Genomic DNA, 11,282 nt, shown 5'->3' on the forward strand with positions numbered 1-11,282 from the left:
TTCAAATATTGCCGTTTTATGCTTTAAGTTGAATTTTTTTATTTTTAATTTATCTCATAAATATACTAAACATTTTTTATAATGTAGCCTAATAAAAACGATTGATTACATCTTTCGAGAGTCTCGTGCTGTCATATGATTGCCTCATTTTCTATGCAGTCCCACGTGACTTAAAACGAAGCGCACGTTTTCTCTTCCTTTCTCTTTTTTTTTTGTTTACAAGAAATAACTTTTTCGAATAATTTTAAAGACGCAGATCAAAAGAGAACCTAAAGAAAAGGAAATTATTTTCCATATACTTTTTAAAATTGCACCTTATCGTGATTGCAATTTTATTTGAATCATATGATACATAATGCCATCTCTCAGTAAGCAATGCAGTATGGATGCACTACTCACTATTGCATATCTAAGTTTTTCGCACTCAGGTGCGATCACGTTAATCAGCCATAGCGCTCGTATTGTACATGTATCGGTGTGATCCCGTGATTTTCCTCGTGACTAATTCGACGAAAATCAGCGAGAAAAATTGTCAATGATCCCAAGAGAATGATAAAATTTCGCACGCGCGTGCACACTATTCCAGGCATGAGAGCGCTTCCAACTTCTTAGAAATCGTTTATTATTGCACCTCGTAAGTGCTATATCCTTAAGTTTCACCTCGCGTAAGATGCTGAGAGATAAAGAAAAGAGATTAGTGAAACAATGCGAATTTTTCAATGTGACTCACTGGTTTTATCGAAAATTGATAGTAGTTTAATTGTCTAATTCTATAAAATCCTTAAACAGGTTATGCGAGGGACGATGCAAATAAAATAGATTGATCTTCTTGATCTTCTCTGATTCTTGAACTGACACATTGATTTAAAACAACGTCGTCGAATTACGATATGTCTTACTCTTTCATGAGCATCATCACTTAAAGGCCTAGCAATGGAGCGAAATGGTGCTAGAGAGATGGAGGAGCGTAGATATATTCGAGATACTGGGAAGGCTCTAAAGAAGTATGGGAGTACAGCTAAACACATGACAAGGACCGAGAGTTTAGTGAAACACACAGTGTGTCCTACAGATACTCTCCAAGGAATAGCTCTGAAATATGGAGTTACGGTATGACTTATTTATGCACAAGATCTTTTCATTTTTGTATTTTACATTTGTTGTTACATTTGCACTTTATTCAGTGATCCCAAAATATTGATATTACTTGCTTTAAGCAATAATGATTCCAATATATAATTGCTATCAATTTTTGCAGACAGAACAAATAAGAAGAATTAATAGATTATGGGCTTCAGATAGTTTATTTTTACGAGAACATTTGCTTATTCCTATTAATGCAGATAATTCTGCCTCTGTATGTAATAGTGAATCCGTAGCTCCTGAAGACCATGACATCCCTCCAAATGTAAGTAAAATTTAACAAGAAAATTTAAAAAGAAACAAAAAGCAGATGTTATACTTCATTAAGAATAAACATGTTTTACAAATGTAATATTTTGTAGATATCTAGTCCTTCATCTATATCATCTATTGATGATGAAAGTTCAGTTGATGATTTCTTAGCTAAAATGGATTCTTCAATAGCTAGTGTTAAGAAAGAAGTCAAACGTGCTCAAGGGAACAGTGAGTAAGTTATTTCCTGTGCTTTATGCAGTATAATTCAAATAAAATTTGAATTTTTTTCAAGCATGTGTTATATATAAAATATTAACCTGATAATATAAAAAAGATATGCAAAAATAAAAAGGCACACCTTCATAATTTGTTACCTACAAATTCAAGTTTAAGCATAATACTTACCACCAAAAAAATCATATCTATATCAATAAATCATTTTGTTACAGATTCTGTACTGATAGCAATGATGTTTATATACAACGACGGCGTGGATCTGCTAAATTACGAAACTCATTTCCTACTACGTCGAATACCTACTCGACACCCTCCTCTGATACTGTCAGACCCATGTCCTCTAGTGATATGCATAATTTTCCAACTGCTGTAGTAATGACACAAGGAAAAAAAGTAAAGACTTCCTTACAAAGACTTGAGCAGCAACAAGATGAAATGTTCCAGTTGTAGCATTTAAGTTTCATTGGGTTGTAATATCCTGATTCGATTGTTATTAAAAAGCTTGTAGGAAAGGATGTACTGTATATCAATGTGATATAGGAGATTGTTTCTCATATTCAATGTTGATTGATCCAGTTATAAATTTAATTGAACTGTATTGTCTTTTTTGATTTTTGCTATCAAAAAATTGTATTCTTATAGCTTTAAAATTTAATCTTACATAATGAATGCACCATCACTGTATTTCAACTTTATGATTTTGTTTGTCATGTTAATATGAATAGATCAACTAACTTTTATACGATTTGAACATTATAGTAACTATTTAACTAATGTTTAGTGGACCATACTGTGCCTTGAATACAAATTTCTGTGTAAAAATTTTCTCGATACTTGGTTTTTGCCTAGGTATATATTATAAAAATTCATATGCATTTTTTTACATTCTTTTTTTTTTAACTTTATAAACCACTGTGATAAAATCACAAAAAACTAAAGGCAACATTATGAAAAAATAGCTGCATAATAGAGAAATAGTGCAAAATTACATATACAATTAAATTATGGAATCTATCTATATGATACAACTTTTTAAACAAATTGTTATATAATTGTTAGTAATATTTTTTTTTTTTTTTCAATTACTTTATTATTATAAATTCTTAATTTCTGTTTCTTGCAATGAAAAACAAAATATATAACATTTTTGTAATATTAAATATATATGTGTAAATGTTATCATTTTATTTATAAAAATCCTAACGAGGTTTTTATTAACAAATATTAATACAGAAAAAGCAACAAATTTCTCTAAGGAATATAAAGATATGAAAAAATTAGTTCCTTTAATATTAATTCTTAATTGAATTAAACTTTTTACAAATAATATTCAATTTTGTTGGAGTATAATATTATTAAAAGCTATCTTAAATAATATCATATAATTATGTGAATATTATAATCTCCTAGAATTCCAGAAAAATTATTCTTCAAAATATATAAAGCGATCCAAAAGTTAGAAAGATTTTATTGTTTAAACTTATAATTTTTATAAAAAAATTAGTTGAAGTAGTTAAATTAGTAAATTATTTCTAAAAAAAGAATATTTATATCTAGACTTGATATACAATACATACATGTATATGTATATATGTATGTATATACATACGTTTCCAATTTTGTACATAATCTAATAAAATTCTATTTTATGCTGTATATATTGTTGATAGCAGTATTAGTTGACAAAATGTTCTCTATAAAAAAAATATATATATATACACAATGTAATTTTATTGTAAAAATATATATAAAATGTTACACATTGTATATATATAAGATGTTATAATATCTCGATGCGTTCTTTTTTCTCATCATGCTATAAATATATATAAGTCTTAATACATATGTATAAGTTAAGAAAGATATAATTAACTGTGACTATATAAAAAAAGATGTAAATATATATTAAATAAAAAATTAAAGAAATATATAATAAGCTAATAAATTTTATTTTCTAATATATTGTAATTGCATAAAAAAACTTGAATTATTCTTATTTAAAATTAAAAAAAAAAAATATATATATATATATATATATATATATATATATATAAAGTATTATTAAAAATTATTTAAAATATATTTTAAAGTATAATTTTTTATATTTTCCTTAATTTTGAAAGTTGTTCTTGGAAATATAAAGAATATAGTAGTATATGGAAAAGGGGAAACACACACACACACACACACACACACATATATATATATATATATATATATATACATAGAAATATATATTCTTTAACAGTTTATCTTTTATGTTTATCTGTTATTTTATTCTTTCATATAGTATATCTATTTTAGAGTTAACTATTCTTATGGGAGGTGTTACATATTTATCACAATAACACTTTGTATTGCTTACAAAGTTAAAAGATCCTAAGCGACTGTTGCAATATGGGCAATGTAATTTACCTTTAGTCCAAGATTCCTATAAAAATAATTATTTTGATTTATATCTCATATTTTTCAAACATATTTTTTGAATCCTAATAAGGAAAATATACCTGATTGATAATATTCATAATCCAATCTGGTACATTTTCCGAAGTCATATATGAACAGTAATCAGAATTATCTGCCTGACATCCTAAATCTATTGGATGCTGCTTTATTTCATGATGTGCATTAAATAAAATAGAATCACCTTTAAAAAGAGATTTACAACAATGTTTGCATCTCACTTCCATAATATACTAAAAACAGATAATGCAAAGAATAATTTAAAAATATATATCTAAAAAATAATTATCATTATTATTAAGTTTTAATGTTATTACTAATGGTATTTGATTGACGAGGAAATATAAAATATAAGTTAAAATTATAAAGAGAAGAATTATAGTATGTAATATTTTATTATATAATATATTGTAATATGTTATAAAAATGAAACAACATTGACAAAACTTACCATGTGTATGGTACTAGCATTAATTACACTATTGTAATTATCATTATTTTAGTAAGAGATATTATAATTGGAATATATGTTCTTCGAAATTATACTCTCTTTGCAACTTGAAAAAAAGTATATATAAAATTGCAATAAAAATCTAAATAAGATCTTGTGTAACCTTCTTTTTACGTATGACACTTAACGCGAATATAACCTCTTTTGTATACATGGACAGATGCATTCTTTGTGGAAAAAAAGATTATCTATTAGAGTGTTATTTAAAAGCAGGAAGATTTTTTAATATATTTTATAGAGAAATATATTATTATTGTAAAAATAATAAATAATGTTATTGATTGTTATAAGAATAATAAATAATGTATACTATATTTTTGTGTATATGTGTATATATAAATTTATCATATTTCATTTCATCATAGTTACATTAATATAAACTGTAATATATAGAAAAATGAAATCTTTAATATATTATTTTTAAATGAAAAATAATGGGATGCAAATAGTATATGAGAAAATACATATGTGTAGCTAATATATCTTGTAATTATTATAACATAAAATACAAAATATTTTTTATCATTAAAATGATAAAATTATAGATAACATTTGCACATTAGATAACAGATATATTCAATCCTCGCCTGCTGGTATTGCATCTTCTAATCTTTTGACAAATTTTACACGTAATTCAGTTATATTATCATTTTTAAGTTGGTCCTGTACAAACCAGGAAGCAATTTCCATTTGCACCATTTCGCAAGCTCCTCGAAGTACACCAGTTAATATGTTACAATACTTCAAGTTTGAACAATTATCTGGTAATTCTACAAATTCTGTCAATGGATTTGTCTCGAAACATAGAGAGAATTCGTCGCCAGCTGGGCTCCAATTCGTAATTGATGGTGTTATACCAAGAAATATCTTGAAGCCACTTTGAATCTTCTCTGCTGTATCTCTAAAGTCATAACATCGACCAGAACCAGTCCGCGCCAGAAAATCCTCTATCAATCGAATTCCTATATTATATCCCATTCTTTCTAATTGTTTGTTTGCATCTTCCACATTTTCATAGTCTTTAATCAATTGGGCCACAAGTGCGCCATAAGTTAGAGTAAATAATTCAGAATTCTGTAATATAATACAAATATATATAAACAAATCATAAATTAAATCAGAATAATATTATTTCTTGATGCATACACACGGCTGGTATATTAATATTAATTTTTAAAATTTATAAATTTAAAATTCAAAATAATCATTAATTCTCATTTTTTAAAACTAATAATGGTCATAACCTTTCAAGACTAATTTTATACTTGAAATAAATAAGAAAAAATTATATTACATTTATCGATATTGAATTAATGTGTGCATACAAAACAATGTAATACTTGCCACTTTTTTCGCGTCAAGCTTCGTCCCAGTTCGTGACATTGTTGACAATTGCCTTAAACGACAATCGCGACGTTAAACTACCAGCTGATATTTATTTAATATTATTTCTGTCTACATACATTTATACAATATAAAAGTCTGAACATATTACATATATATTATATATATTAAAGATTATTAAGGTTTTGTTTATAAAATTTTTATGTTACTTTGATCAGACTGACTAATTTGCTATTTATTGCGAGTAAACATCGAACCCGCTTTTAGATAATCCCTACGCCCTCTGTGGACATGAACTACGAAGCCAGTGTCCACGAATGTTCTCAAAGGGTAACATATAATGTGCACAATTTTTTTCAGGCATTTGTCGGCGACGCTCTACCTCCTCACAAGCGTTGTATATTGTATATATAATGCTCTTGGCCATCCTTTATAATGCAATGAATAAATACATCTAAAATATATCTCTTTATTATTTTGGAATATTTATTTATTCACATAAAATATCAGAAAACCACTATTTTTATTACCGTAAAAAAATACGACCAGTACTCCTATTCTGTAACTTTTAAGGATTAAATCGCTATTATAACGCGACTTCCTTGTGCACTTATTTTCTCATATGTTTAGTTACATAATGTGTGTGAATAAGTATTAATGCATGTACATATTTATTCTGGCAAATTATTATTAATAATATATGTACAATAATGCATGTTGAAACAATAATTAATTATAAATAGATGAATGTAGAGAGAAGGAAATTTTATTTATTATTCGTGATGATTATAGTTGTAGATTATAAAATAATTTAAATGATCACATTAATTTAAATAATCACATTTGTTGTTATTAATAAGAAACAATGTTATATTTTTTTAATTGATTGTAAATTATCTTATAAATAATTGTTTTTCGTAATTTCGTAAAATGAGTGAATAACAAAGTGTAATGACTTTTTTATTCTGTATTTTTAGAACATAAAGAGATAATTGGGAGGAAAGATTTCAAAATGATGACGAATTGAATTTTTTGACAAGAAATTATAGAACATATTCTAAATCTTCACTATGTGCAGTCATTTACTCAAATATACGATTTACTCTTTGTTAGATTTTACATTTATTTTATTTTTTATTAAAAGACAAAATACATGCATTCTTCTTGTATGGTTTATTTTGGATAAAGTATATCTAATATTCAATGGCATATATTCAGGCAAGTTGATAAAAACTTCCATATACTCTAGAAAAAATATATATGCCTTCTTTTTATAATATACTACATCTGTCATATATTTGCGCATAGAGTTTAATGGAATTGAAAAAAATAAGAAGAGAAAATAAGTTTTGTGCTATTTACTATTATCTTTAAATCGTTTCTAAAATCTCAATGAGATTTACTGCAAGTGCCTCTGACTTTATTTTCTATATGGTTGTCTTCAAATATATCTTTAATAATATCGCGTTTTGGTTTCGAGTGTGTAGGTAAACCGCGATATAAATTCTCCGTTATCTGCATTCTATTTGTATTGTGATTCTTGTATCCTTGATTTAGATATTCAATATTTTCGTTGTCATCAATAGCTTTCATCGTAGCCAATAGTTTTTCTTTATCATAATTAATTACCTTTTTTTTGTCATTTATTTGTTTATTGTCTATTCGTTCTGCTTTTATACTATTAGTCTGCTCAGTCTGAGATTGAATATTAGTGGAAATGTTAACATTCTCTGCTTCTAATGAAGCATTCAATTTATTTTTTGTTTCTACATTGAAATTACTTGTATTTAATGTTTCTTCATTGCTTTGTGTTATACTTGGCTTTTCCTCTAATCTAGGCCTAAGATATTCTTCTTCTAATTGTAAATTATATGCAGGATGATTGTTTTCATCAGAATTTGTTGTGCATTCTTCTTCATAAACTTGTTGTGAGCTTTTTTTGGCTTCTCTTCTTTTTGGACTTGACAAATTTTTCATTTCTTCATTTTTATTTGTATCACAATTTACCTCGTTATATGATACATCAGTATATACTGGCTTATCTTTCAAATATGTTTCATCTTTTTCCTTTATATAATCTTCTTTTTTAATGTCGATAGGTGAATTTTCTATTTCATTATTCTCCAGAAATTGTTGTCTTTCCAGCCAGTTTTTCTTCGAAGATTGTTGAGAAACTTCTTTGTTTTCCATATGGAGATTATCTAGAATGTGATTAGACATCCTTTGTAGTTGTGCATCCTTTAATTTGTCAATGACAGACTGTTCTTTTGTTTCTAAAGCATCATCTGAATGAACATCATTAAAAGATTTACTCAATTTAGTATACTCAGATAAATCGGTTTGAAAATTATTAGTTTTATATTCTATGGAAGAATCCCCATTTGTATCTATCTTCTCATCGGAATCAAATTCAGAATCACTATCATAAATATCTTTATTTCTATAATGTTGTAATACTCTTAATTTGCTCATGTGTTTCTGAAACATTACATCTTTTGCTAAACTTGTATTTAATTCTTCTTCTTCTTCATCACTATAATGAATATTTGTCTTCTTCATCATATCATCCAAAGTATCAGAGATATCGTCTGTGTTGCTAATTAATCTATAATAGAAGTAACAAAATAATTATAAAACAGTACAAAGAGAATTAGAGTTATATCAATAATTATACAAAAATGAATACGCTAAAGTAATCTAATTATATAATATTTGCGTTATGATATTTCTAGAAAACTACACATATATTTTCTTATTATATATACCTTGCATATAATTCTCTAGATTTTTGTGCAGTATCTGTGACATAAGATTTCATATCGTATTCAATAGTACTGTCATTCTCTCCGTCATCAGATGAATGATCGAATTCAATATTCGCTTCTTTTTGTTTTTTTATTTTGCTAAATAATTTTCGCAATTTACCACTTTCGTTTTTATCGTTAGTCAGATCATTTTTTCCCAACATTTCTTTATAGTCTTTTGTGATTTTTTCATTATATATTTTCATTTCTGGATCTTTAGATCTAAATCTTAAATCATCCATAGAATGTGCGTTTTTACGCATATGTGATGACCCTTGCAATCGAAACTTTCGTATTTGTTGTAGACTTGCCATTGTTTCTGATTTCAATTGATCCACTGAATCATTCGTATTATTTGTCGTTCGATTTACTTTTTCATCATCATTAGACTCCAATGTATCCAATAATGGCTACAATTATATCACATTTAAAAAATCTGTAATCTTTGTTAAATATTTTATATTTAATTATAAATAAGTTATATGTATTTTATTCTCACCAAATTGTCCTTTGATATATTAGTTTCGCTTTTTTTACTCCTGCTAGATACTTTAACTGGATTAGAGGTGCTAAAATGTATACATATATTAATAAATCTTAATAGATCTATTTTATGTATATACATTATTGGAAGTAAATATAGAGATATATAATAATAATTTAGATAATAATAATTAAAATAAATTATAATAATTTTTGTACCTGAGATTTGTAAAAGAATGACTACCTAGATTTTTCTCTTTATTATAAATTGGCAACTGACCATTATAATATAATCTTTTTTCTCTATTGTCTAATAAATATTCTAAGCTTTTTAATTTCTCTAATGTTTCTTGCAAGTTTTTCTGTGTTTCTTTATGTTTAGAAATTTCAATATGTAATTGATGTTTTAAACTTTTAGTTTCAAGTGCAAGTTTTCTGTGTAAGAGCTGCAAAGATAATATTTTGTCAGTCACAATTTCATAATATAATTCGTATACTTTACATATATAACTAGTATATTTTATATATTTTTTTGCTATTATTATAAAATAAATATATTGATAGTTACCTGTATAGTTTCTTGTTGTTGTTGCATTTTATGGTTCATGTCAGATAATTGCAACTGTAACTTTTCTCTCTCTTCAAGATTTCGATCTTTACTAAGTTGTAATAGATGTTTATTTTGTGACTGCAAAATAAAATTTTCTAAAATACATGCTAAATATTACATTACATGTTAGTATATCAATTGAGAAACTCACATTTACAGAATAAAGTTCATTTTCTTTTTCTTTCAGCAAGTTGCATGTATCCTTATGTAACTCTTTTAATTTCTTATATTTTGTTTGAAGTATTCTCAGTTCTTCATGATGCGAATTTATAAGTCTTGGTAGCTCAGCATTTGTACCTTCATAACGTCTTAATGCGGAATCTTGTCTTTTCTGCAATGCTTTTAATAATCTGTTTTCATTTGCTAATTCCTATAAGGAAATTATTTTTGTATTAAATATTTACATACAGTATTAAATACATAGAACATATTAGAATATCTTTTAAAACTTACATTGAGATGATAATGTGCATCAGCTAATTGATTTTGTAGTTGCTTGAAACGAAGCATTTTTGCTGACATTACTCTTTGTCCAAGAACACTTTTATTACTAGATTTTGGTTCATCCGATAATGATTGTTGTTTAATACTACCTCTATATGGTACACCTATATACATATATAGATGTATATAAATATATATATGTATATATACCTAAAGTATTACAAAATAATTAATATATTTTAATTTTTGTGCTTTTATACAAACCAAGTAAAGGATTCAAGCATTTTTTGTTTGATGGAAGTAATGTTTTTTTATAATGAGATAGCTTTTTGGATTCCAGTGTTGAATTTTTTGAATCAGGTTTTCTACAAATTGCATATTTAATAAATAAAATGTTAATTTTAAGTATTATAATATTTATAATAATTTTCTCTTTTTTTATAACGTTATGATTAATATTGTATAATATGTCATATATATAATATCAGTTGAAATATTATATATATATCAGTTGAATACTTGGAATAAATAACAACATATATAAACCTTAAGAAGATGCATATATAAGTTAAAAATATATTTATAAAAAATATGTTTTGAATAAATTTTAACTAGAAATATATATTTTCTTTGTGTATTATCTGAAAAGTTTACAGAATATTTATAATGAGAAATGCAATTTATAAATATATACTATAAACAGTAGATGAATTCTCAAAAAGTTTTATTTACCTATTGATCGTTCTATGCACATTAAGCTGTACAACCGGCAAGATAGATGCTTCAGTTTGCATTTTATATTTATACACAGCACATTATACGACTCGCATTTTAGTTGCGTGTTGTATTTGTTACAACTTTACTAAGTTGTTATAGAACTGTCAGATGCTCCTTGTGAGCTAGTCGACATCCATAATTGTTTCAAATGGTTGCTAAGGCAACATCTATGTAAGCATTACTGATATATAGTAATCAATGCTTTTCTTTA

The 11,282-nt window shown here is 25.9% G+C and overlaps 4 protein-coding genes across 6 annotated transcripts; 1 reads left to right on the forward strand and 3 right to left on the reverse strand.

Annotated features, from left to right (window-relative positions):
- Positions 1-222: 222 nt before the first annotated feature.
- Positions 223-3,096, forward strand: Red (LysM peptidoglycan-binding domain-containing protein red). Of its 2 annotated transcripts, none has more exons than XM_083080150.1 (5): positions 223-634; positions 790-1,110; positions 1,259-1,408; positions 1,506-1,626; positions 1,848-3,096. In XM_083080150.1, exons 2-5 carry the CDS (start codon positions 934-936, stop codon positions 2,006-2,008), a joined length of 609 nt encoding a protein of 202 aa, XP_082936276.1. In that variant the 5' UTR covers positions 223-634; positions 790-933; the 3' UTR covers positions 2,009-3,096. The 2 variants fall into 2 exon arrangements, with proteins under 2 accessions (XP_082936276.1, XP_082936275.1); XM_083080149.1 differs by having other exon boundaries at positions 233-634; positions 1,506-1,630; positions 1,848-3,086.
- A 698-nt stretch (positions 3,097-3,794) lies between these two features.
- On the reverse strand, positions 3,795-4,940 carry LOC145961108 (E3 ubiquitin-protein ligase RNF180-like). The gene is made up of 3 exons (XM_083080964.1): positions 4,550-4,940; positions 4,143-4,331; positions 3,795-4,066 (listed from the first exon to the last, which is right to left on the reverse strand). Exons 1-3 carry the CDS (start codon positions 4,550-4,552, stop codon positions 3,905-3,907), a joined length of 354 nt encoding a protein of 117 aa, XP_082937090.1. The 5' UTR covers positions 4,553-4,940; the 3' UTR covers positions 3,795-3,904.
- Positions 4,941-5,078: 138 nt separating this feature from the next.
- Bet3 (blocked early in transport 3) lies at positions 5,079-6,563 on the reverse strand. The gene is made up of 3 exons (XM_083080962.1): positions 6,484-6,563; positions 5,954-6,407; positions 5,079-5,683 (listed from the first exon to the last, which is right to left on the reverse strand). Exons 2-3 carry the CDS (start codon positions 5,990-5,992, stop codon positions 5,186-5,188), a joined length of 537 nt encoding a protein of 178 aa, XP_082937088.1. The 5' UTR covers positions 5,993-6,407; positions 6,484-6,563; the 3' UTR covers positions 5,079-5,185.
- A 466-nt stretch (positions 6,564-7,029) lies between these two features.
- On the reverse strand, positions 7,030-11,233 carry LOC145961109 (uncharacterized). Of its 2 annotated transcripts, XM_083080966.1 has the most exons (10): positions 11,027-11,233; positions 10,841-10,935; positions 10,559-10,659; positions 10,304-10,458; positions 10,002-10,220; positions 9,809-9,928; positions 9,460-9,686; positions 9,257-9,326; positions 8,719-9,167; positions 7,030-8,558 (listed from the first exon to the last, which is right to left on the reverse strand). In XM_083080966.1, exons 4-10 carry the CDS (start codon positions 10,370-10,372, stop codon positions 7,343-7,345), a joined length of 2,370 nt encoding a protein of 789 aa, XP_082937092.1. In that variant the 5' UTR covers positions 10,373-10,458; positions 10,559-10,659; positions 10,841-10,935; positions 11,027-11,233; the 3' UTR covers positions 7,030-7,342. The 2 variants fall into 2 exon arrangements, with proteins under 2 accessions (XP_082937092.1, XP_082937091.1); XM_083080965.1 differs by lacking the exon at positions 10,841-10,935 and having other exon boundaries at positions 7,031-8,558.
- Between the last annotated feature and the right edge of the window lie 49 nt (positions 11,234-11,282).

Source organism: Camponotus vicinus, unplaced genomic scaffold, assembly GCF_025532165.1.
Source record: "Camponotus vicinus isolate PSW18456_S1 unplaced genomic scaffold, iyCamVici1.0 SCAF_10, whole genome shotgun sequence".
NCBI classification, from domain to species: domain Eukaryota; kingdom Metazoa; phylum Arthropoda; class Insecta; order Hymenoptera; family Formicidae; genus Camponotus; species Camponotus vicinus.

What these genes read in the sequence shown, in the direction of transcription:
- Red (XM_083080149.1), top strand. Translation starts at nt 934, where the DNA reads ATGGAGCGAAATGGTGCTAGAGAGATGGAGGAGCGTAGATATATTCGA. An exon ending in ACCATGACATCCCTCCAAAT is followed by an intron (nt 1,409 to 1,505) that starts GTAAGTAAAATT and finishes AATATTTTGTAG; the next exon opens with ATATCTAGTCCTTCATCTAT. An exon ending in CGTGCTCAAGGGAACAGTGA is followed by an intron (nt 1,631 to 1,847) that starts GTAAGTTATTTC and finishes ATTTTGTTACAG; the next exon opens with ATTCTGTACTGATAGCAATG.
- LOC145961108 (XM_083080964.1), bottom strand. An exon ending in TTATGAATATTATCAATCAG is followed by an intron (nt 4,067 to 4,142) that starts GTATATTTTCCT and finishes TTATTTTTATAG; the next exon opens with GAATCTTGGACTAAAGGTAA.
- Bet3 (XM_083080962.1), bottom strand. Translation starts at nt 5,992, where the DNA reads ATGTCACGAACTGGGACGAAGCTTGACGCGAAAAAAGTG. An exon ending in AGCTTGACGCGAAAAAAGTG is followed by an intron (nt 5,684 to 5,953) that starts GCAAGTATTACA and finishes ATTATATTACAG; the next exon opens with AATTCTGAATTATTTACTCT.
- LOC145961109 (XM_083080965.1), bottom strand. Translation starts at nt 11,088, where the DNA reads ATGCAAACTGAAGCATCTATCTTGCCGGTTGTACAGCTTAATGTGCAT. An exon ending in GTGCATAGAACGATCAATAG is followed by an intron (nt 10,660 to 11,026) that starts GTAAATAAAACT and finishes TGCAATTTGTAG; the next exon opens with AAAACCTGATTCAAAAAATT. An exon ending in ATATATCAAAGGACAATTTG is followed by an intron (nt 9,168 to 9,256) that starts GTGAGAATAAAA and finishes ATATAATTGTAG; the next exon opens with CCATTATTGGATACATTGGA.